General features: G+C 39.9%; 1 protein-coding gene across 1 annotated transcript in view; it reads left to right on the top strand.

Annotated features, from left to right (window-relative positions):
- Window positions 1-21,183, top strand: part of AGBL1 (ATP/GTP binding protein like 1) — a 249,726-nt gene that overhangs the window by 55,082 nt on the left and 173,461 nt on the right. Inside the window, exons 14-15 of the mRNA XM_027688705.1 lie at window positions 954-1,098; window positions 4,643-4,796. Coding sequence (XP_027544506.1) covers window positions 954-1,098; window positions 4,643-4,796 — 299 coding nt within the window. The remainder of the gene's footprint in view (window positions 1-953; window positions 1,099-4,642; window positions 4,797-21,183) is intronic.

Here is a 21,183-nt window from a genome sequence, read left to right as displayed (position 1 = left end):
GAGAGGCTGAAGTTTTCAAAAAGGAGGGATCCAAAATAGACGATTTTTTGGGTAGCTCACAACCTGCAAATTTTTCTGAGGTCATTTCTCCTTCATGCTCAATCTCTACCCAAACCTGCTCTCCTCCTCTTCCTACTCAACAAAGAGCCTTTGATGGTATCTGGAATATTTTTATGTATGTCCTATTTATTATTTATTTTTGTGAAATATCACTTTTCTTTCTGTGGTGGAACTGAACAGTTGGTTTGGTAGGATATTCATATTTTTTAAATCTCCAGGCTTTTCACAGAATATTTTCACATGGCATTGTTCAGAGCTGTGAATAGGAACCTGCATCTCTAAGCAAGATAATTTGGATATCTGAAGAAATACGGCAGTGTTAGCTGAATGCATTAGTTTAAATATGTCTGGATTGTGCTATATGAGCTAGTATTAGCTGGCTGCTTCTTTATTTGCATTTTCCCAAAATGAAGCAAACTGTTATTTCCCTGTGAGAGTGCTCCCATCCATCAGCAGCACGTGACTGGCAGTGCTCTGTACTGCCACGTGCAATTCTGTCTCTTCACTCCCTGCTGGTCTTTGTGTCCTGTTGTGAATCCCAGGACATCCTGAACCTGGTGTACCACCTTGATCTGTGGTACTCACCATGGTGACCCTGTTTGGATCTCTGCCCAGTGGAGCTGTGGTTTCTCCAACCTTCCTTCTTTCATACAGTCTGCAGGTGCATTGCTGGGTCACTGGATATTGTTTACTAGTGTGTTATATTTTTGTACCTGCTCATTACTGGGATTGGATTCATTGTACTGACTGGTTAAGTCTGGAGCCCATCCTACAGCATGAGATGAAAGCTCATTCAGAGTGGATGCTTCTCTGAATGCTTAGTTCTCTTGTGGCTTCTCCAAATGTGCATCTAGAAGTGAAAAATATTTACTTTCCTCCTCTTTCTCTTCCAGAAACCACTACCACTGCAGGGCAACTGCAGGAGGAGGCATGAGAGGAAGGTTCTACTACACACTCACCTTCAGCATCAAGTTCCCTCATAAAGATGACGTCTGTTACCTGGCCTACCATTACCCCTATACCTACTCCACAATGATGGTAATACTGACATGTCCACCTAGATAAGATAATGGTTGGAGCTGCTTGGGTATGTGTAGATTTCGAGATGAGATAGAGGATTGTTTTCACACTTCTTCATCTCTGCAAGTGTTGAAGGCCGGGTTGGATGGGGCTTTGAGTAACCTGGTCTAGTGGAAGGTGTCCCTGCCCATGGCAGGGGGAGTTGGAACTGGGTGATCTTTAAGATCCCTTCCAACCAAAACCACTCTGTGATCATGATGGTGTCATTGTCTTGTTTACAACTGCAGCCCCTGCCAGTTCTAGAGCCCAGAATGCTGGAGGAGAAATTCCTGTATAGGAAAATGTGGGGTACAAACCATTAGTGCTCATACCAGTCATAATGCAAACCAAAGGTGTCTCCTTTGGTTTAGGGTTGCAGGATCCTCCTCCTGGAGGGGTGGGAAGCAGGGGGCTAAAGCTAGTGGCAACTCAGATGTGCTGTCTGATCCTCCTGACAGGGGGTAACAGCTCAGCTTTCAGAGCTGCACCCAGCAATACCACAGTGCTGGACCTCATCTGATGCTTTACCAACTCTTTCCTCTGCCAGCTGGAGTTTCAGTAGGCATTTGTGACACTCCCACCAGTGCTGTCAGTACAGAAACTAAAAGAATACAACTCTAAAGCATAAATTGATTGCTGAGTTGCACCAAGTTTGATTCCTTGGGAAGGATTTGTTTCCTAGGGCCTTGTCTGGCCAGGGGTGGATGGTAAGGGAATTTTCTGGGAAAGGCATCCAATGTCCTTTCTCTATAATTGGATGCAAAAGTCTCAAAGGAAGGTAAGATGAAAGAAGGGAAATGAATAGTTCTGGGAGTAGCTGTGCAAAGATGAGAAAGATGTCACTGAAAACAAAACCACATGGTTCCAGTAGATCAGTTCCCTTTCCTTTCCTCTCAATTTCAATTAAGAATACATTTTCTTTTGGGCAATAAATGCTGGTGTGGGTTGGTGGAGTTTGAGCTTGCTCTATTTTTTGTTATGGGCTTGGTTTGCCTACCCAGATATTAGAGACTGTGCTTTCATGGGGACAGTGTCCTCCCCCACATACTCACCACCCTGCTTGGCGTGCCAGCAGAGTTAGGCTTAGATTAATTCCCACTCAAGTCTCTCATCAACTGCTTTGCATCCCATTATAGATGCTCAAAGAAACTGCTTCCAATATTTGGGAGAAGGCCAGTCAAGCCTTCACAGTCCAAAACATGTCTGTCAGCTCACTTCTTATCAGGCTTATGGGTACCAGTTACTCCTCAAAATCCATGAGGAAGAGTGTATGCTCCTGTAGTGGGGTTTAACCTGTAGCCTTGAAGGCACATATATCTACAGTCTGGGGGGGGAAAAACAAATACAATACTGAAGGATTAGGTGGGCTTATTCACCATCATGCTTGTTTCATGTAAATGCACTGCCTCATGATTATTTTATTGTTATTGATTTATATCTTCTGCTGGCACAAAGTAAGAGAGACTTGGTGAGTTTGTGCACTCTGGGAATTCCTGAATATCTGACCTGCTCCTGAATGAATAGAATAGACATGAAAAAGATGTTATTCCTACACTTGCAGGACCAGGTCTTCAAATATTTCACTGTCTCTTCAAATGAAAAGCTCATTGAAGTTAAAGGGAATTTGCCCCAGGAAAAGTTAAAATTAACTCCGACCCAATAAGGACCATAAAGTTGGGTAAATGGAAATTATGGTCGGGAAAGATTGATAGATTGTCATGTCCAGCTCTTTAGCCAAAGCAAAATCATTGCCTCTAATAATTCTAAATAGCTTCTTTGCTTGGGCTAATTTAAAATGTCGAGTGATGCAATATACAGATTTCCATTTTACTTTAATTTCCACAGTAAATAAACTAAATCAGGTTTGTGCATCAGTAGATTGCATTTTAAAGCATTTGTCCACTGGTGAAGTGTGTTGGTTTTACATATCAATAATAAATTAAAAATGATTATGAACTCAAGGGCTCAATTAAACACATAGTGCTTTGGGGAAGAAGATAAACTTGTATATGGAGCTAGTAATTTGAAAATGTTTTTAAATATCATATATATTTAATAGTTACAGGCATATTTGCAGGAAATACACAGTGCAGAATCCTATTTGAACTGGGCGCACTCTGCAGTTCATTACTTCTTGTACATTAGTAATTACATTTCTTTTATGAACAGTAATTTATCTATTTTTACATCACAGTGTTAATTGTTTGGATATCTAGCTGAAATCTCAGTGGCAGCTATACCCAATTAAGTTTCACTGGGTACCAGAAACATAAGTAAATGATTATATTGAGTTCTCTGTATCTATGAGAGATTGTTATATGCATTTAATAATTAAATTTACTTTATTGGCAGTATTTTAATTGTTTTATAGCATAGATGACTGTAAATTTCACTTCTATGTTTACATGGCTCTATTTCAATACTGGGAAAACAGTTTGAAAGATGGCGAGTTCTAAGGTTTGAGGAACAGGAATGTCTTGTCCCATAAATACCAGTTAAAATGTAGCCCTGAGTTGTACAGACAATAAGTTAATATGTAAGGGTCGCTCAGTGAATTGATGTGTTTTAGTTAAAGTATTGTTAGGACAAGTGTGCCTAGTACACTATCCCTATTTCTACCAATTGAGAGACAACTGGTGTTCCACAACACTTAGCAACACCCTGCAATGGCATTACTTACACTCATCTTGCCACTTGCAATTACAGTGTAAACAGAGAACTACACATCATCTGGTGTGTGGGTGACAAGTGGCTGTTTGTCTAATGAGGCGATCAGAATTTGTTCCAGGAAGTCTTTTTTTCTAAGCTGCCAGTTCTTTTTCTCATATTTCTCAAGGAGCTGTTGGACTTAAAAATTGTTTAAAACTGTCATAAACTTTGGGGGTGGGGAGAAAAATCTCCTTTTCGCGTAACTTCTTGGAAAGATGCTCTTCAAATTTACCACTACTGATTGTACAAAATGTTTTGCTTGGATGTAAACTTTTTGGCTGCCTCTGATATGGAGTTGTCACTGAGTTTCACTGGCATGTGCTTGACAGCTAACCAATCAGTTCTATAAATGCTCAAAAATGGTAAGTTTTCTCACATTTCTACACAACCCCTATTAAAATATAAAGAGTAGATGCTTCTCTTTTGGATTTCATGTATGCATACAAATTTCTTTTCGATAATAAGAAAAGCACTAGGAACTGTTCAGGTAAAATCATACAATTGCTTGGGTTGGAAGATACCCTTAAAGATAATCTAGTCCAACCACTCTGCAAAGAGAAGGGACAACTTCAACTAGATCATGATATAAGAATAAATAATTCTGTGTAGCTTCAGTGCATTGGAATGTATTGTGAATGGCTTGTGCATATTTGTGAGATGCAAAAGATGGTGATATTAACTGGCAGAAGAGAGGAGCCGGGAAGTTAGCAAGATATGAAATTAGTATCAATAATAATATACAGCTAGTGGAATAAAATCAGAATTTATAGACCAAGAACTCCGTTATAAATCTGCTTCCTTGCTTCATTTTCAGTCCCATCTTGATATTCTGAAACAAAAAAGGAACCCTAAGAAGGTTTACTGGAGGCAGCAGACACTCTGCCAGACACTGGGAGGAAATCCATGCCCGTTGCTCACAATCACTGCTATGCCAGAATCTAAAAAAAGAGACGACCTGGAGCAATTCTGTAAGTAGCCAAATGAAGCATTAAAAAAGATGCTGGTGAGTTGTGCTCATGTCAGCAGTGACAATGACAACCTGTTTTGTGAATATGCTGATTTTTCTTGTCTTTCTCATTTTGGAAAAAGAAATCTAAATATGGGGAATAGCCAATTACAATGCATTTAAAAAGTTACAGGTTTGAATGGAGAAAGGAGGAGTACTGACATCATTTTGCACCTCAAATTTCTCTTTAATGATTTGAAACAATTGCAAAGTTCAATATCAAATATTACCTACCACAAAGAAAACTTATTCAAGTAACTAATTCAACAAGAAATTTTATTTTTTTTATGTTATGTTCCATATTGAAATGATTTATGTATTTTGAATTCTAAAACTTGCAAAAAAAAAAAGAGTACAAGATAACTTGTTCCTAGCTGGAGCAGCACTTGAAGTGTTCTGGTGAAATTCCAGCTCCTGCAGTGTGCCCAGTAGATCCATCTGGACACAATATAGCTCTTTGTATTCTATCTGAGAGCTAACTGATGATGTACTATCTAATGGCAAATATTAGAATTGCCATTTTATATCTAGAGATGGTTATTTTTCATTGTGAAAGACAAAGATTTAGACCTTCAGTGGCCTTGATGAACAAGATTAAGATATGCAAGTTTCTGTAACCCAACAGCAAGTGATAAGAAGATTCAGATTAGCACCACATTGGGCTAGGTTCAGTTTAAGAGCCTAAACGACTAACTACTTATATGTAGGTTGAACTTTTTTCTGGAGTAAGGAACAAGGCACACACAGATTTTTTAATTTTTTTTTTTAATCTCTACTATTCACACATAAAATGGGTTGAGAACTTTGAGGAAGTGTGTGTGAGTATTTAAATTGTCTTAAGACATTTTTGGATGTTAAGTGAATAGATCTGATTACCTTACTTAGATACTAGTCTAGCAGTATCCAAAGGGATTCTGTGATATGGTCAAATTTCTCATTGCAGAATTCTCATTTCAGGGTTATGTGGAGCTGTTTGAGTGGACTCCTCATAATGTCCATTCTACCTGCCTAAACTAAAAGAAAGCTCAAATATTGGAGCTGGTGATAGTTATTGCTATCTTCTTTGGTTCAGGTTTAGAGCACAGTCACTCTGGTGACTCTGGCATTACTGTGTAATCATCTGGAGCTCATACCTTTTTATTATAATAATTTTATTACAAATTGAGCTTTTACCCTGAATTAGCAAATTGATGATCATGAACATGCTTTTCTAGGTTGAAATATTAAGAAAAAATAGACAAGTGCAGGCTACATGGGAATTTTTAACATGCATGCACACACCGGGCTTTAATTGTGGAAACTGGAAGCAGTGTCAAAGAGAAAATTGGTTTGTTGGTGTTGCTATTATCAGTATTATTATATATCAGTATTATTTACACTGCAGCAGCAGGTCTTAAGGGGCCAACTGAAAGAAAATAAGTTGGAATATTTTCTTTGAGGGTTGAAGCCATCTGGAAGAGACATGCAGTGAATACTTTTTTCTCCCCAAGTGAGGAGGCCTTTCCAATGCTGGTACAAAGCAAAAACTAGGTCAATATTCGGATTTATCAAAGCAAGGACTTGGAGTGAGTCAGTCATATGATTAGTGAATGTCCTAAACATTGAACTTAAACTTCTTTGGCTTTGAGAAGGCTTTCTGAAAGGTGTGTTTTGTCATAGAAAAGCAAAAAAAAACAGTTTCAAGGAAGTATCATGATATGAATGTGACAATGTTAGGAGGCATTGCCATTTTCTGGAGCACTGTATTCTCAGGGTAAATTAGACTGCTTCTTGTGGTGTTCAAAGAGAGTCTGGCAGGTTTTCAAAGGCCATTAACCTGTCTGTGAAGTCAAGGCTTGGCTTGCTTATTCAGCACAGGTTTGCTGAAAGATTCATAAAGTGTCTAGGAATGGTTTGGACAGATACTACTTCCAAATGTTTCAGACTGTTGTAATATACTTCATCTGAGTTCAAATTGCAATTATGTGGCTCAAGTCCTCTTTATTTTCAAGAGAAATAAATATCTCCTTGTTTGTGATAATATATGGGAGCTCGCAGTTCTCACTGAAATGCTATGAAATGATGTGCCACTAAACCCTTCCTCTGAAGCTTTGCAATACAACAAGATTGAAGACTTCCTAGATTTATCCATGAACCAGTGGAACTCAATCAAAACAGAACATGTAGAAAACCCAGTTGTCTGACTGAAAAAGAAATTGTTTGGGGGAAAGATATTGTCAAGGCAACACAGCTTGTCTCAAGTTTCTAAGACTATAAAAGTAAACACCAATACTCTTAAGTGATGAAAATATTTATTGTTTCATCAAGTGGAAGAACAGCAAGGCAGCACACCATGTTTTATGCTGTGGGGATGCCTCTAGGCAAATCAGAAAAATCACGTATGTGCTTATTTTGTTTAAGTAACTTGGATAATCACGGCTTTTGGGGACACACTTAGCATAATTTGTGCTGCTTTGTGGCTGTGATCAGCACTTACTTCGCAGTTTCCTCATCTTGTTTAACACACCCTTCTCTCCGTGAAGTGTTTTGACTGGTGGAAGGACCTATTTGTCAATGTTTTCCATGCTAAAAACATAACTCAAAAGCAACAATTTAGCACTAAATACGAAGGGACCAAAGGGTGGAAGATTTCTCTGTAACAACTTTGCTTTGTACAGTCCCCATGTGTGTGTATTTCAGCCTGAGAAGTGACGTGGAGCTCCAGGGCTGGGCAACTGGGCACATGGGTAATAAATACAAATTGATAGCCCTTGTTCTTTCCTTCTGGTTCTGGCCAATTCATAGTTTGCATGAGCTATAGCCATTTTGATTTCCTATCAAATTTATTTCTCCTTAGTACATTTAATCTGCACCTTGAGAGTTTCTTTTCAATAATGCAGGTGGCACAGGTGAAACACAAATCTCACCAGGAGTTCGTAGCTCTTGCAAATGATCGTACTTAAGTACTCTAAATCCTTCTCTAGTTAAAAACATGAGGAGTAGGAAAGATTACAGATAAAGAGGCATTGGGTGGGTGAGGAGCACTGGGAAGGCAGCAGGTTCAGCCCGGTAGGAGTGCAGTGGGAAGGAGTTATTGTGGTACTGGAGGTGCTGATGGAGTGGGAGCGGCCCAGGGACAGTGAGGGCATGGCATCCTCTGTGTCAGCTGTGCTTTATTTCCCTTGCTTACCTCTTTCAGATTGCTCTTGTCAGGCTTTTGATTAATGTGGCCCTAGGATGGTTAAATTTGTCTGAGTTAAATTTATTAACGTGCACCTTGTTAATAGGAAGCACAAGCCATGCACGCTCGCAGGCACTGCACACGCACTGTGTGCTGAAGGGAAGAAAAATGGGCTGCTGCTTCCCTTCATTACGCCTTGTTTGTGTGAGGCTTTGATATTCACTTTAGGCTCCTTTCTCCTTCTTCTCTTCCTATCTGCCCTTTACGTGATGGCAGTACACTGAATAATTTTTATTTAATGCTCAGTTCTGAAACTGATATGAAGAAAGAAAGAAGTGAGCTGGGAACTATTTGGCTTCCTGTGCTTTGACTCTCAGTCATGCAACCACTTAGTTACAAACTGCACAACCTCTATTCAAACTTGATTGATGTCTGTGGGTACCTGGAGGCTGCAACAAAAGTCCGAGGCTGGTCAGTGGTCCCTGCTGGGCTCTGCAGCTCCATGGACTTGTACAAACAGAAACTGAGAATGTCTGTCTTGCTGGGATTTTGTGGTTGCTGTTCTATTTTAAATTTGCCCTTCCTGCTATCATGCAAAGACTGAGCATCCAGCTAGTAGGGATGTCTTTGCTACTCATTCTAACTGCAGTATCCTCCATGGTCTTGTGATAAAGCCATTGGTTTCCCATTCTGACTCTGTGAGGGTGACTTTATTTCTGGCTCTGCTAGGTCTAGCCTTAGACACTGCCTGATGAGAGTTAAAGGGACTTTTGAAGGGAGAGAGATTCCCAACAACTTTAAGAGCATTATCAAATGAATGCAGAAACAGGGAGAATGATAAAGCTTCCAGTCTTTGTGCCACCTGCTCTGTGAATAACTAGGAGTTTGTAGAGCTCTGATTTTCTTGGATTTGCCACACACAGAGCCCAGTGAGGGCAGTGTTAGCAGCATGTATGTGTACCGAGTAATAGTTTGCAAACTCTTAATTCACAGTGTTATTTTTGCATGCAAACCTGCAGCGTGTAACTCTACTAAACTCCCTGGCAGACAGCTGGGTAGACCCTGTGAGCCATAGGATACTGTTGTAAGTGGCAGAGCAAATGGACAGAGTAACTCTTCAGGCAAGTGTAAGTAAAACACCTAAACACTGATGCACAGGCAACGATAAAATTGTCTTCTTGTTAAGAAATTAAAGGACACTGATATGTTGCAAATGGTAACAGAGCGGTGGAATTAAAACCATCAAATGCAAAAAGAGTGGAGAGAGAAGGACAGTGTACACTCTATGTTGCCATGTGAGTGTTTTTCAGGAGGTGTTTTCTGGCAGTGCCCTGAGCTGGGGTGGATTTGGTCTCACCTTTAGTTAGAGAAGGGAAGGGGCAGGACACCTCTGAAGTGATGTAGAGTAGCTGCCATTCTGCTTAGTGCTAATTCAGAGGAATAATTGAAACAGTCCCAAAGGAATTCCTTAGAGGAATGAAGATTTCAATGGGTGTAGGGTGGTACAGCAGTGCACTGCTTCAGCTGATGACTCCCAACATTGCTGCATTCTCAGCTGAAGGACATGAGCATCATAAATCACCATGGGGGTTAATGCTGCATCCACTGAGAACAGTGTCACGGCAGAGTGGGACAGGACAATGATTGTTAGTAACGTCATGAAGAAAGCAACTGCAAAGCTCTCTTCATGGCTGGTTGTACTGTTGTCATCCCCATTAATAATCCTGATTATTCAGTGTGACATGAGTATTCCCCCAGTCAACACACCTGATGACTGTCCTTTTAGCGGTGTGTAGCCTTACAGAGCTGAATTGTGGGGTTTAAAGCTAAACCAAAATGTCCTAGCTTATTAGCAGTAGAGGTGAGGGAAATGAAACAAAACTGACACAAGCAAATGGATTTACATCTGTAATAGCTGTCACTTTGAGATGTTCTTCTGTCATCACATGTCCTCTTTATGCATGGCTGGGGAAACCATTATGAATACTGTCAAAAAAGATAATGACATCTGCTTATCTTAAATGTAGTCTTTTGGGGAGTTGAGGCATATTTTTTGCCTGAGTCTAAGCATATTTCTAAAGATGGAGAGAGTAATGTTTTTGGGATAGATATAGCAGGATGCTTCTGCCCTTTGAATCTGCAGATGCTCCTAGAACAAGAATGAGCAATAAAGTGAGACTAATGAGGTGTCTTTGCTTGCTCTCATCTTAAGCCTATGGAATCAAAAAGACATAGTTGCTGGGAAAAATATTCTAACATTTCTCAATTTGCTTGTATAAGCTATTTAGATGGTTGTTTTGCAGCTTTGGTATTTTCTTAGAAAGAAACAAGCCCTTTACCTTTAAATATAAATTGCAGCAAAGAGTAATTCCTGAGCAAAGAACAGCAGAGGATGTGAATTACAGGGGCCACTTATGCAGGATACTGGGAAATAATGATCATGTGGAAAATGTACACAGTTTAATTAAGCACATTGATTAAATCAATATGACTCAAACAGCTTAGTGCTCCAATCAGCTTAATCTCATTAAATGTAATTCAGGCCTCGATAATTGATTAATAATGCATTATAGTTTATGAATTATTGACTCCAAGTTATTATAACTGTGCCTGCTCCCTGCATGGCAACTGGTGTTGCATGTTAATTATGAAAGGCTCAAGCTTTCTTCTCTTCAATAACTTTTTCAAATCTGGATATGACATATCTCCTAGTGAAACAGGGATCAAATTAGATCAACACCTTACTGGAGTTAGTCCGCCCCAAAGGAAACTGCACACTTTAAAGGAAGCTCTCCTCTAATAATGTCGAAATAGGGAGGTAGAATGACCTGCTTTGATCGGTAATGATCTTTCCAGCAGGCAGAAGAACTGCCTGTAGTGATTCAGCTGGAGTGATAACCCGGCATTGTGCTGGTTGGAAACAGTTCCCAACAGCAAGCACATCTGTTGCTCTAGTGTTATTGCATGAGATGCCTCCTCCAGCACACATGTTCACACTATAGCCAGTGCTGCTGAACCCTGAGGTCACATTTGCCTTCCAAATATGGAGCAAGCCAGTTCTCCTTATCTGTGTCCTGGCTGGTTTCTCTGGAGAGGTCTGATAGGCTTTTACAATGGTATTTCCACAGTGCAAATGTTACACAAGAAGAAAGAACCATTGCTGCTACTGATGACAGTTTCAGGAGAGAAACTAAGAGCTGAAGAAAGCCTCTGCTCCTCAGATGGCCCCCCATTAGATGGCATTTCAACTGAATAGGAACAGAGGATGTTATCTCAGACAGACTGTTTTTCTAGATACCTACATAGTTAACATGGTCCAAATTGCAATCTTATGAAGAAAGAGTCCACTAGCATTACACTCCCTTAACATATCCCATTTACAGAATCTGTTCTGCTTCTTCCTTTCATCACGTCAGTATCTCTTCTCCTTATTTCTGATTATAGTTAAAAGTGAACAGATTTTAGTGTGCATAGAAATTGAATGAGATGATTATAGAAGAGAAAAACATTTTTTTCTTTATTCTTGCATCTGCCATAGTGAGGTTTGAATTTCTGTATTCTCTTGATTTGAAGATTTGCTTCTCATTTGCAGAGCTGCCAGACAGAGGTGCTGGTTCCTCTCTCTCTTTGTACCAAACACTTTGTTTTTGGTGACAGGAAAAAAAAAAGTCAACTGTTGTGAAAACTGTGATTCTGTTTTAATGCAGCAGTGAAGAAAGGCTGAATAAAATTATCATGTGTTCTATAGTGCTAAATAATTACAGAATGGAGAATACATTTTTTTTCCACTTGAATAGACAGTTTATCAAGCATCTGAAGCCAAAGCAATGATCTCCAGGTATGCAACACTGATGGTGTGTGCTCAAAATTTTTCAAGGTTGTCTTTCAATCTCAAACACCTCTTCTACTTTTTCTTTCTGATATCCCAGTCACAACACTGCGGCAGCCCATTGCAAAATAAGCAGACAGATTTCTGCAAAACTATGCTCCTGTTTGAGTATTCAGCCTACTGCCACAAAGGTGGAAGCTGGTTGAACAGAACATGAAATTTGTGAGGCTGACACAGGGTTGTCTGCAGACTGAGGCCAGGATTTTTTATGATGTATCAACTGCTCTTTAAATCCCAGCGTTTGGTGGAACCGACTCTGCCAGCACAGCTTTGACACTGTGGTCAGCCTTCTGTGAGCTTGGCAAAATGCATATTAATGTATTGAATCCCAGTAGTCAAGGCAGTGAGGAATGGAAGGAAAACACTGAACAAGGATACTAAAAATGGGCCCTGAAGCACAGGCAACCACAGTGGCTTTTTGCAAAAAGAGAAAGTAAATATTAGGGTAATCTCTCATTCTGTCCCACCCTTTGCCTTATACAGCATGATGACAGAACAATCTCACGTGACATGAGATAATTTGTAGTGTTCTTCATCTAGCTGTAATTTTCTATATATATTTTTTTAATAAACTTGCTCCTGAAATTTGGAGATTTGTTCTAAGCCCTCCTCTTCTTAGGGGACAGTGCTACAGAATTTTCTGCCCTTTCTTCAGCATTTGTTCTGCTACCTTTCCTTCTTTTAATTATAGGTCTTATCTGTCTCTCAAGAGACTTGTAACCTTTGCACGTCCTTTCCAGAGAAGAAATTATCTGATTATCAGCAGCATTTTCTGGAACATAAGTTAGCAATATCTTCTTCGTTGGTATGGACTTGGGCTAGAACATCAGGAGTTGGACTTCATGATCCTTGTGGGTCCCTTCCAACTCAAGATATGCTATGATTCTCTCAGTAGGGCTTGGCACTGGCTATGCTCCAGACTTTCCGAACATAAGAGCCTTTTCTGATACACTAATGAATTAAACATCGTGAAAATCTAAATTAGCATATCTTAGTCATAATTATTTTAATTCATTATTGGTTTGTCAAGTGCCTCAGAAGTGTCTTCTCACAGGAGCTTGGTATTACTTGTATTTTGCTATAAGGCATTGAAAATTATCAATGAAACTGAAAATGGTTTGGTTGTATGTATTACTTATTATTACTTTGGAAATTTATAGTCAGCTGCTTGGAACATGTCTTACAACACCCCAGTGCCTGTGCTCATTGCAGTGGAGCTACAAGCTTCCATAGGAGTGATAGGTTGCCCAAATTCCTGCCTTAGCAGAAGGGGGGTGGGGGGGAAACAAATTCATCTTCTCTCCTTCAGGTGAAAACAATTTGTGAGAAACCTGCGGGTGTTGTGCTTCCAATGGCCAATCTCTTTCTGGTAAAGGTATGGAAACACAGCCCAGCAGAGCCCCCGGGCAGCTTTTACTCCCTCAAATGGTGAACAAGCATTGAACTGCTACTAGATTTCCATTATCAGCTTCAAACTATGGCACAGAAAATACCCCCTGTATTTCAGTGAGCTGCACATTTCCTGTGCCTGGCCATAAATTCCAGTCACACACAGTCCTGTGGGGCATATGCTAAAAGGTCACTGTGGTACTATATAAATTAGCCAGAGAAGCATTTGAATTGAGTTAAATCTATTCTCAATGTGATGGAGATGGGTTGTGTTAGGGAGGACATGATTTTAGGGTCAGATTGTCTCTGGAGATTGAACATTGTTAGGAACAATGTCTTTACTACGGGATGTAGAGTCAATGTTTGTGCCTCAAGATAAACACAGGTCAGGAAGGGATTCCTTCAGCTGCTCACAATATTGCCTAATTGGTCATGTCTGATACTGCACAGGTGGTTGTTTTTCACAAATCATGAGGTCTGGAGCACCTGCTGATGTATAAAGTGGGTTGGCTGAAGGTAGTTGGGTTTGCCCCTTGACACCTACGTTAAGCCAGTTGCTCCTGGGCAGTAGAGCTGGGGGTGTGGCAGTTTGTGGATCACTCTTGCATTCTGGATACAAAGTCAGTAAGAAGTTCCTCAGGTTAAAACCTTCTGTAAGGTAAGAAATTGGAGTTTTGTAGCAGTAGAAGTGTTGCTTGAATGTGATTTTTTAAATTTTTTTTTTTTAATTTTCATATCTTTTCTGCCCTCTCTACTCTTGTTAAGGTGATTGAGGAGTATTACTCTGAGAAGAGGGGATGAGCTGCTGGCCTGTCCCAGTGACCAGTTGTTCTCCTTTCTGTTTGGTTGTACCTCCTCATTGATAACTACTACTCAAGCTGTGATCAGAGGGTTGGGGATAGGACAGCTGGCAGGTTGGCGTGGTGAAAGAGTAATCTGTAGCTGGAAAGCCCAGGGTGTGTAGCACATGTACCAGCTGCTGTCAGACCCAAACAATCACTCTCACCATCAGAGAGAGCAGTTTTTGTCTCTGGTTCAATATTTTTTCCTTTCTGTTCCAGAAAGGGTGTGCTGGTACACAGATTGAGCTTGATATACTTTGCTTTCTGGTGCCTGATGATCTCATAGGAACAAACTATTTTGAATAGGAAGATTGAGAAGAGTGGGAAAAAAGTGGGGTCTGCCACTCTTCTAGCAAACCATTGCCTTTAGTTTGGCATTAGGGACAGTTTGTTAAGTCTTGCACAGATTGTGTTAACGAATTGCTAGGCTGTGACAGAACCCAGCGTGTGTCCTGCTAACAGGGAACTCTGCTACTCTGAGGTGTTTTTTCATGATCCTGTGACTCTTGAATTTTTCAGTCTAACAATAGGCTTTTGCTTGCACAGGCAAACCCTTCCTCAACACACGGAACTAACAGACTGTTGGGAAACAGTGTGGGTGGCATTAAAACTTTCATGTTGTTTTCACCTTTATCCTTCTAAATTGGAAAGCTTCTTGGTGCTTTTAAATCTTGGCTGACTGGTTTGGAGAGACTGTCTACTGTGTCTGACTTCAAAATAGAAAAGTCATTCAACTGATACCTCAAGGCTTTGAAAACTTTCTGGAAAACAACAATCCAATTTCTGGATTTAATGTTCCAAACTATGCATTTTTGTCTGATAAAGGCTGACCTAGCTAGTCATGTATTACAAATGCTTGGAGCTGTTTGGATTGTATGGAACAGCTTTTACTGCACGTTTGCCAGAGCTGCAAGCAGATAGTTTGTTCTGCTGCTCTGCCCATATTCATGCGAGGGGCTCCACACTCATGTGAAACGTAGCAAACACTATTTCTACGAGCTGATCCTAATCAAACACTATTTCTATGTGCTGATCCTAATATTAATCTATCCAAGAGTATTACTGAGAAAGGAGGCATATTTGCAATACGCTGTGGGGATTTGTTTTTCTTCTGGTCTTGTGTCTGTAATTCTGAACACCTGCTATTTCTAACTTCCACCTGTAAGTAGATTTTGCTGGGAGGGCCTATGCAGATTTCTGCCTGACCTGTTTAACTGACTTTAATTTCTCTAATTGGAGAACAAGATCCATTCCTGTGTGACTGATGTAGCCAATCTTATACCAGTAAAGTAAGCGCAGCAATACACTGAAATTAGTAGTTGGTAGATACCACAGGCTTGATACTTCCTGTTTCCTACAACTGACAGATTCTAGAAACAAGTATTTGCAATTAATGGGCTGCAATTGTACAGAAATACCCCATAATACTAAAAATACCCCATAATGATTTTTAAAAGGCCATTCTGTTAATGAGAGGATTCGTCCATCTCTACATCAAAGAGAAACTTGTTAGCTCTCTGAGCTTGCCCACCTGTTTCTAATGCAGAAATAGAAATTGCTGAAAAACAAGCAGAGGCAGCTGCTATGCTCAGACTGCAAATGTGCTGATAAGATCAACGAGTTGACGAGTGACATGGTAGATACTGCAAAGTGCACTAGTGTTCCCAGAGAGCTAAACTTGGACTTCTGTATCATTTCAGGGCATTTATTATGTGGCTGTAACACTTAGAAAGTGACATCTATCAAATCTCCAGTGCATTTAGAATTTAATTTGCTCTATCAATTGCAATTGTTGTGCTGCTTAGCTGGGGGGGGGGGAGGAATGGAAGTAATTTTCCTTGCCACTTTGCAATAAGCTTTTACTCGTCTTTCGTTGTTGAATTTGCTTAATAAACTGTCTTGAAGATTTTTCTGGCTTAGCCTGGATGCTGCTTCTCTGTCTTTGAAATAATGAGATTAAATAAAATACACTGAAATTTTTATTAAAACATGATGGGGCAGAGGTGATAAGTATGAGTAAATAAAGAAATCAGAGTGGGGTTCGAGGTATGGCTTTGGCCACAGATAAGGAAGGACTTGTGGATAACTTAGGGAAAATATTAAAAGCCATGATGGAGTTTTCTTTGGAGCCTCCCAAATGTTATAGAATTTTATTTTATTTGGTTTATTTTTCAAGAAAACCAGAGGGACCTTCTTCAACATCCTATTTTATTTCCTCATTTTTCCCTTACTACTTTCATATCATCTCTCACTTTTTCCCCAATCTGAAAACATGACATAATAGTGATGGATAAAAGAATATCATAGCACTCTGCAAATGTGTGTGTATTTGATAATTTTGGGAAGGATGGGTAGGTTTCAGAATGAAAATGGCAGCTGATCTTGATATAGGACAAATAACATAACTGAGAGAGGGCTCTGCTGGTTATGTTTAAGTGCACGTTTCAATTCATTTTTGTGGCTAATGAAAAGAGGAAGAAGTGATTTGAAGTAATGGATTATGTAGAAATTCACTTCTAGGGTGAATATGGATGGCACAGAATTCTTCATGACTGGGGCTTGGGAGACAGATGTGGAGCTTCCAACACTGATTTTTATTTTATCCTTGGGCAACTTACTTGATTTTTCTGTAAATCCCTGCTTTCAAAACTTGGAACACACTTGAAACATGTAATCTTCAGTCTAATAAGTGTTTCAAGAGATGATGAGTGAGATGGAGTTTATTATCGCTGGTATCGGGATGACTTTGACAGGTCTCCCAAAGGATGTTTAGGTCCCATGGTGAGCACCTAACAGAAGGCTGTAACTAATGATTGAAGTAGAGATGAAGAAAATAGGTAGATGGATAAGAGGGCAGGAAGTCCTTAAATTCCTTGCTGGTCAGGCTGTGCCTGCTGGAAATAGAAATGCAGGGAGGCTTTTATTTTAACAATGAGGCTGTAGTGGATAACATAGCAAAAACTATCTGTCACTTGATTTTTCTTTTTCTTTGTGCTTGCTGTGCTGGGAGAATCTTTGAAAAAAATATTATTTTTTTAGTTTGGGGTTTTCTTTTCTTTTTTTCTTTTTTTTTTTTTTTTTTTTTAATACTCCCTACCCCTGTAGCCATACAAAAAAGGTGCCACCAGGAGCAGAGGTCCTTCTTTCCCCATACTGACCAGCAGTGGACAGGGTAGGCTACAAAAAGATTAGTGTCTTGCTTGCTTTGTAATTTCATAGTGTTGCAGGTCACCCTCAAACAGCTTGGGAATTTGTATTGCTGTGGAGTAGGAAAGTGCACTTAGCAGAGCAGGCCATTCTTAGACATTGTAAATTCTGGCCTCTGGCAGCCCAAGCTGTTTAGCTGTGTTTTATGAATCAGGTCATATCATGTCTGTCACAGCTTCCAGATGCCAAGCTCCTTCTGTGACAGTTGTGTCAAGCATTTTGAAAGGGCACAAAAACAATGGCTTGAGAGTCACCACGAGGCACAACTTGACACATGGGAATTGTGCTTCACAAAGAGCTACTGGCCAGAGGGCAAAAGAGTGAGCAAGAGACAGATGAAGGACTCAGGGAGTTTCAGAGGCTGTGGTGCCCCCACTATATCCCTATTTTCCCTATTTTTAGCCCTTACTAACCATGAATGAGCAATAAACATGTAGTGAGATGCTTATAGTCTCTGAGCTGGCATAGGTGATGGCCTTGCAAGCTATGCAGAAGGTCTGTAGATAACACTTGAAATAACACTTCTGCTCATAATTGATGGCTTGCCCCTTAATTTCATATCCTAGATCATACCCTTTTAATCAGAACACTCCCAGGAACCACCATCCAGCTTGTCAGAAGTCTTTCCCACCAGTTGGACCATCACTTGCCATGCAGACAACATGACCTTGTTTGTCAGCCTATCAAGATGTAACGTGAAATTAGGCTCAGCCCAGACAAAATAATTACTGTTTGCACAAAGGGTAGTGCTCCCCATGAGGCCATATAACCTGCCTCAAATGTAATTTAATAGACTGAAATCAAATAAAATATATCAAATTAAAGCATGCAGCTAATGCATGCAAACTCTAAAATGAATTTAGATTATAAACAGGCAGTGAGACTGAATAGCTGGTTTCTTCATCCATGAGGGAAGTACACTAAATAATACAGGAAAAAAAAAGCAATTCAAGGAGATCTTTTGATTTTGAGGGTTGATGGGGATGTTAGATGTCAGGTGAAGGTTATTTTTGATCTAAGGTGTTTTTCATTAACTGTATATTTTTGTAGTTAGAAAACATCAGTTAGAAGTCTCTTTATATTTTGAAAACAAGGTATTAGCGGAAGAAGCTTTGTTAGATACAGCAGGAAGATAAATCATCTTTGCAGTGCTAGCCATTAGCCTGTCATGACCATGATTTACAAGGATTTACTTTTATATAAGTAAGTGTTTCTTTTAAAAGCACTGAGTTTACAGAGCAGGAGATGAAGCAGCAGGAGATGAATTCTCTGGAATATAATGGTTTCGATATGAGTGTTTCTTATGGCAAGTAAGAAAGTAGCTCATGCTGTGGATTTTACAGGCTGTATAGAGTGGCTGAGCTTCAACAGAAGGATTCTGTGGAGGGGTCAATTGAAAAAGTTTGAAGTTCTGTGGGGGAAGTGTTGGGGTGAAAATTCAGGAAGGCATCGGGATTGAGGAAACGTCACAGTATCAGCTTTGTGAAGTTAGTCTGTGTACTACACATCAGAAATTCAAACTGATTAAGAACCATCACTTGTACTGTTAAATTATTTCCCTAAAAGAACCTGCTGAAGAATTTTTTAAAAAATAAACTGAACATCACTTGCAAAACAATGAAATTAAGAACAAAAAGCTCTCTTATGCGAAAACTCCCACTTTTGCAGTGATACATGGAGTGCTGAGGAAGGACATCATGTGTTCCACTTCTGTTCCTTCTGGGACTGCCAAGACTGTTTAGCAGCCTGACTCCTTTAGTCATGAGTACCTTTTTCTGTGTTTTGTAACAACCTGTGGGGATAAAAGAACATTTTCCCTCTCCCCAGCCTTCCTGCCATCTTATTTCCTCAAACAGACTAGTCTTCCTAGCTGACATTCTGCTCCCTGTAGTGATTGATGTAGAAAGACATCATCCATTAGACATCATTTTGCTATCATCTGAAGGGAAGAACTTACTGACCTGAGACAGCAACTGCTTAGTGTCTCACCACACACTGTTTGAAATTTCTGCATGTTATCTATTTTATGCGCTGGCAAATTTTGGTCCACCTAGTTTTGTTAAGTATTCTGGGATTCTGATTATGCTGTATGACCCTGATTCCTTCTTCATCCTTAGGGTGTTTTCCATAGTAGAACTGCTTGAAAAGAATATGGTATGAACTTGGTTATGAACTTCAAGGTCCATATCTGTTATTTTCCTTGGAAAACTTATGTTCTGCTTATGTTCTGTCACTCAGCATTGGTTGGGCCAATGTCAGTTTTGCTCTCATGATGATCTGATTGAAAGACCTTTTATGTTGACCCTTTATCTTGCTCAGATGTTTGGGGAGTTCATCTAAGACCTTGCCATGAAGACAAAATTCACTAGTAAAAATCTGGAGACAGTTTTTACCTTATCTATCTCTTGCTTGTGAAAGCAAGAATTTCCTATGGGATCAGCTCTGGGTAATGTAATTCCAAGATTCAGGATAGACTTGGACAGCAATGATGTAAAAATCAATTTAGTGATGCCACAAATTAGGTCAACCTGAAGACAGTCCTTTACTGTGAAATTGTTGACATAGTCAAGTGTTAGAAGATGTTTTCATAGACTCTGTTTTCTTTAGTTTTTCTCTGAGGGTTTTTTTTTGGTATGTACAAAACCACACAACTTAAAACTCTCATAATTTGCTTAATGCAGGAGAAATACAGAGTAATATTTTTAAGAAATTCCCTGCTAGAATATTTCTGGAGCAATGGAGTGATAAATATCAAATCAAGTGAAGACCAAGAATTTAATTTTTCCCATCAGAGGCAATCTGTGATGCTTTTTATCTTAACAAAAATAGATATTTTATCCCTTTGACAATGAGAGGCTCTGATTGTACTTCCTTTTAATACGTATTTTATTTCTTTCAAGTCATTCCCTGAGGAAGACCTCAAGTCAGAGGCAGAGATGGATCTGTGTCTCTTAAAGACACAATATGTATTTAAGAATAATGCTGCAGGTGGTACTAGGTGGGTTTTAAATCTGTTCTGTATAGATAGTAAAGAGCTTTTTGTTATAAACTTTAGAATATATTTTTTGAGGAGCAGAACAGCTTGAAGTACTGCACAATAGATAACTTGTTTTTCTGTTAAATTTGACTGTTATTCCCAGTGGTGAAAGAGATGCTGACAGAGGCTCTGTTTTTCCATGCCCATTTTAGGGCTAACAGGCCCCTGTGCAAGTCCTCAGTTGATCTTAGCCTACTGCAGTCACAGAAAGACTGGACAAAATATTGAGGTCTTCGCACAACTTTTTACCATTCCTTTCCCGCCTGGATTCCCAGAAGGAGATTTTCTGGCAAAATAAGGGCTTCTCAACTGGATCCACCAAAGTTAGTAAAGAAAACAAATGCCTGTTGGGTTATTTGTGTCTCCAGCTACTGCAAGATTGCTGTGTGCAGAATGACTTCTTGTGCTCTGGGCGATGTAGTTTTAATGTTAACTTCTACCTCTCCACAGGGAAGACTCTTTAGTGTAACTCACTGATATTCAGCCTAAATGTTCCTTTGCGGAGTTTCATCCCATTAACCCTGGATTCACCCGAGTTTAGTGCTCCAAGTTATTCTTCTCACTGCTCTGCCTGCTCTTGAATCAACGGCAGTGAAGGGCCTGGGGTATTGTACTGGGGGGTAAAGGCTGTGTCTCTTGTAGGCAGGAGACATGGGTTGAGGCATCACTCGCCATGTGGAAGCCATTTACTCCTGGAGTGCGTTCTGGGGGCATCCCCTCTGCGAGTGACTCCTGCTCCAGACTGTCCATCTGCTGCCCTTAATTTCTGCACAGAAGCTATTAGTGCCATCCACAGAGCAGGGGATGTGGCTGGAGGGCAGCTCA

This window comes from Neopelma chrysocephalum, unplaced genomic scaffold, assembly GCF_003984885.1.
Source record: "Neopelma chrysocephalum unplaced genomic scaffold, ASM398488v2 Primary Assembly neopelma1_75, whole genome shotgun sequence".
Taxonomy (NCBI): Eukaryota; Metazoa; Chordata; class Aves; order Passeriformes; family Pipridae; genus Neopelma; species Neopelma chrysocephalum.
The sequence above is the reverse complement of the archived record's forward strand: the minus strand, read 5'-3'. Positions and strand labels throughout refer to the sequence as shown.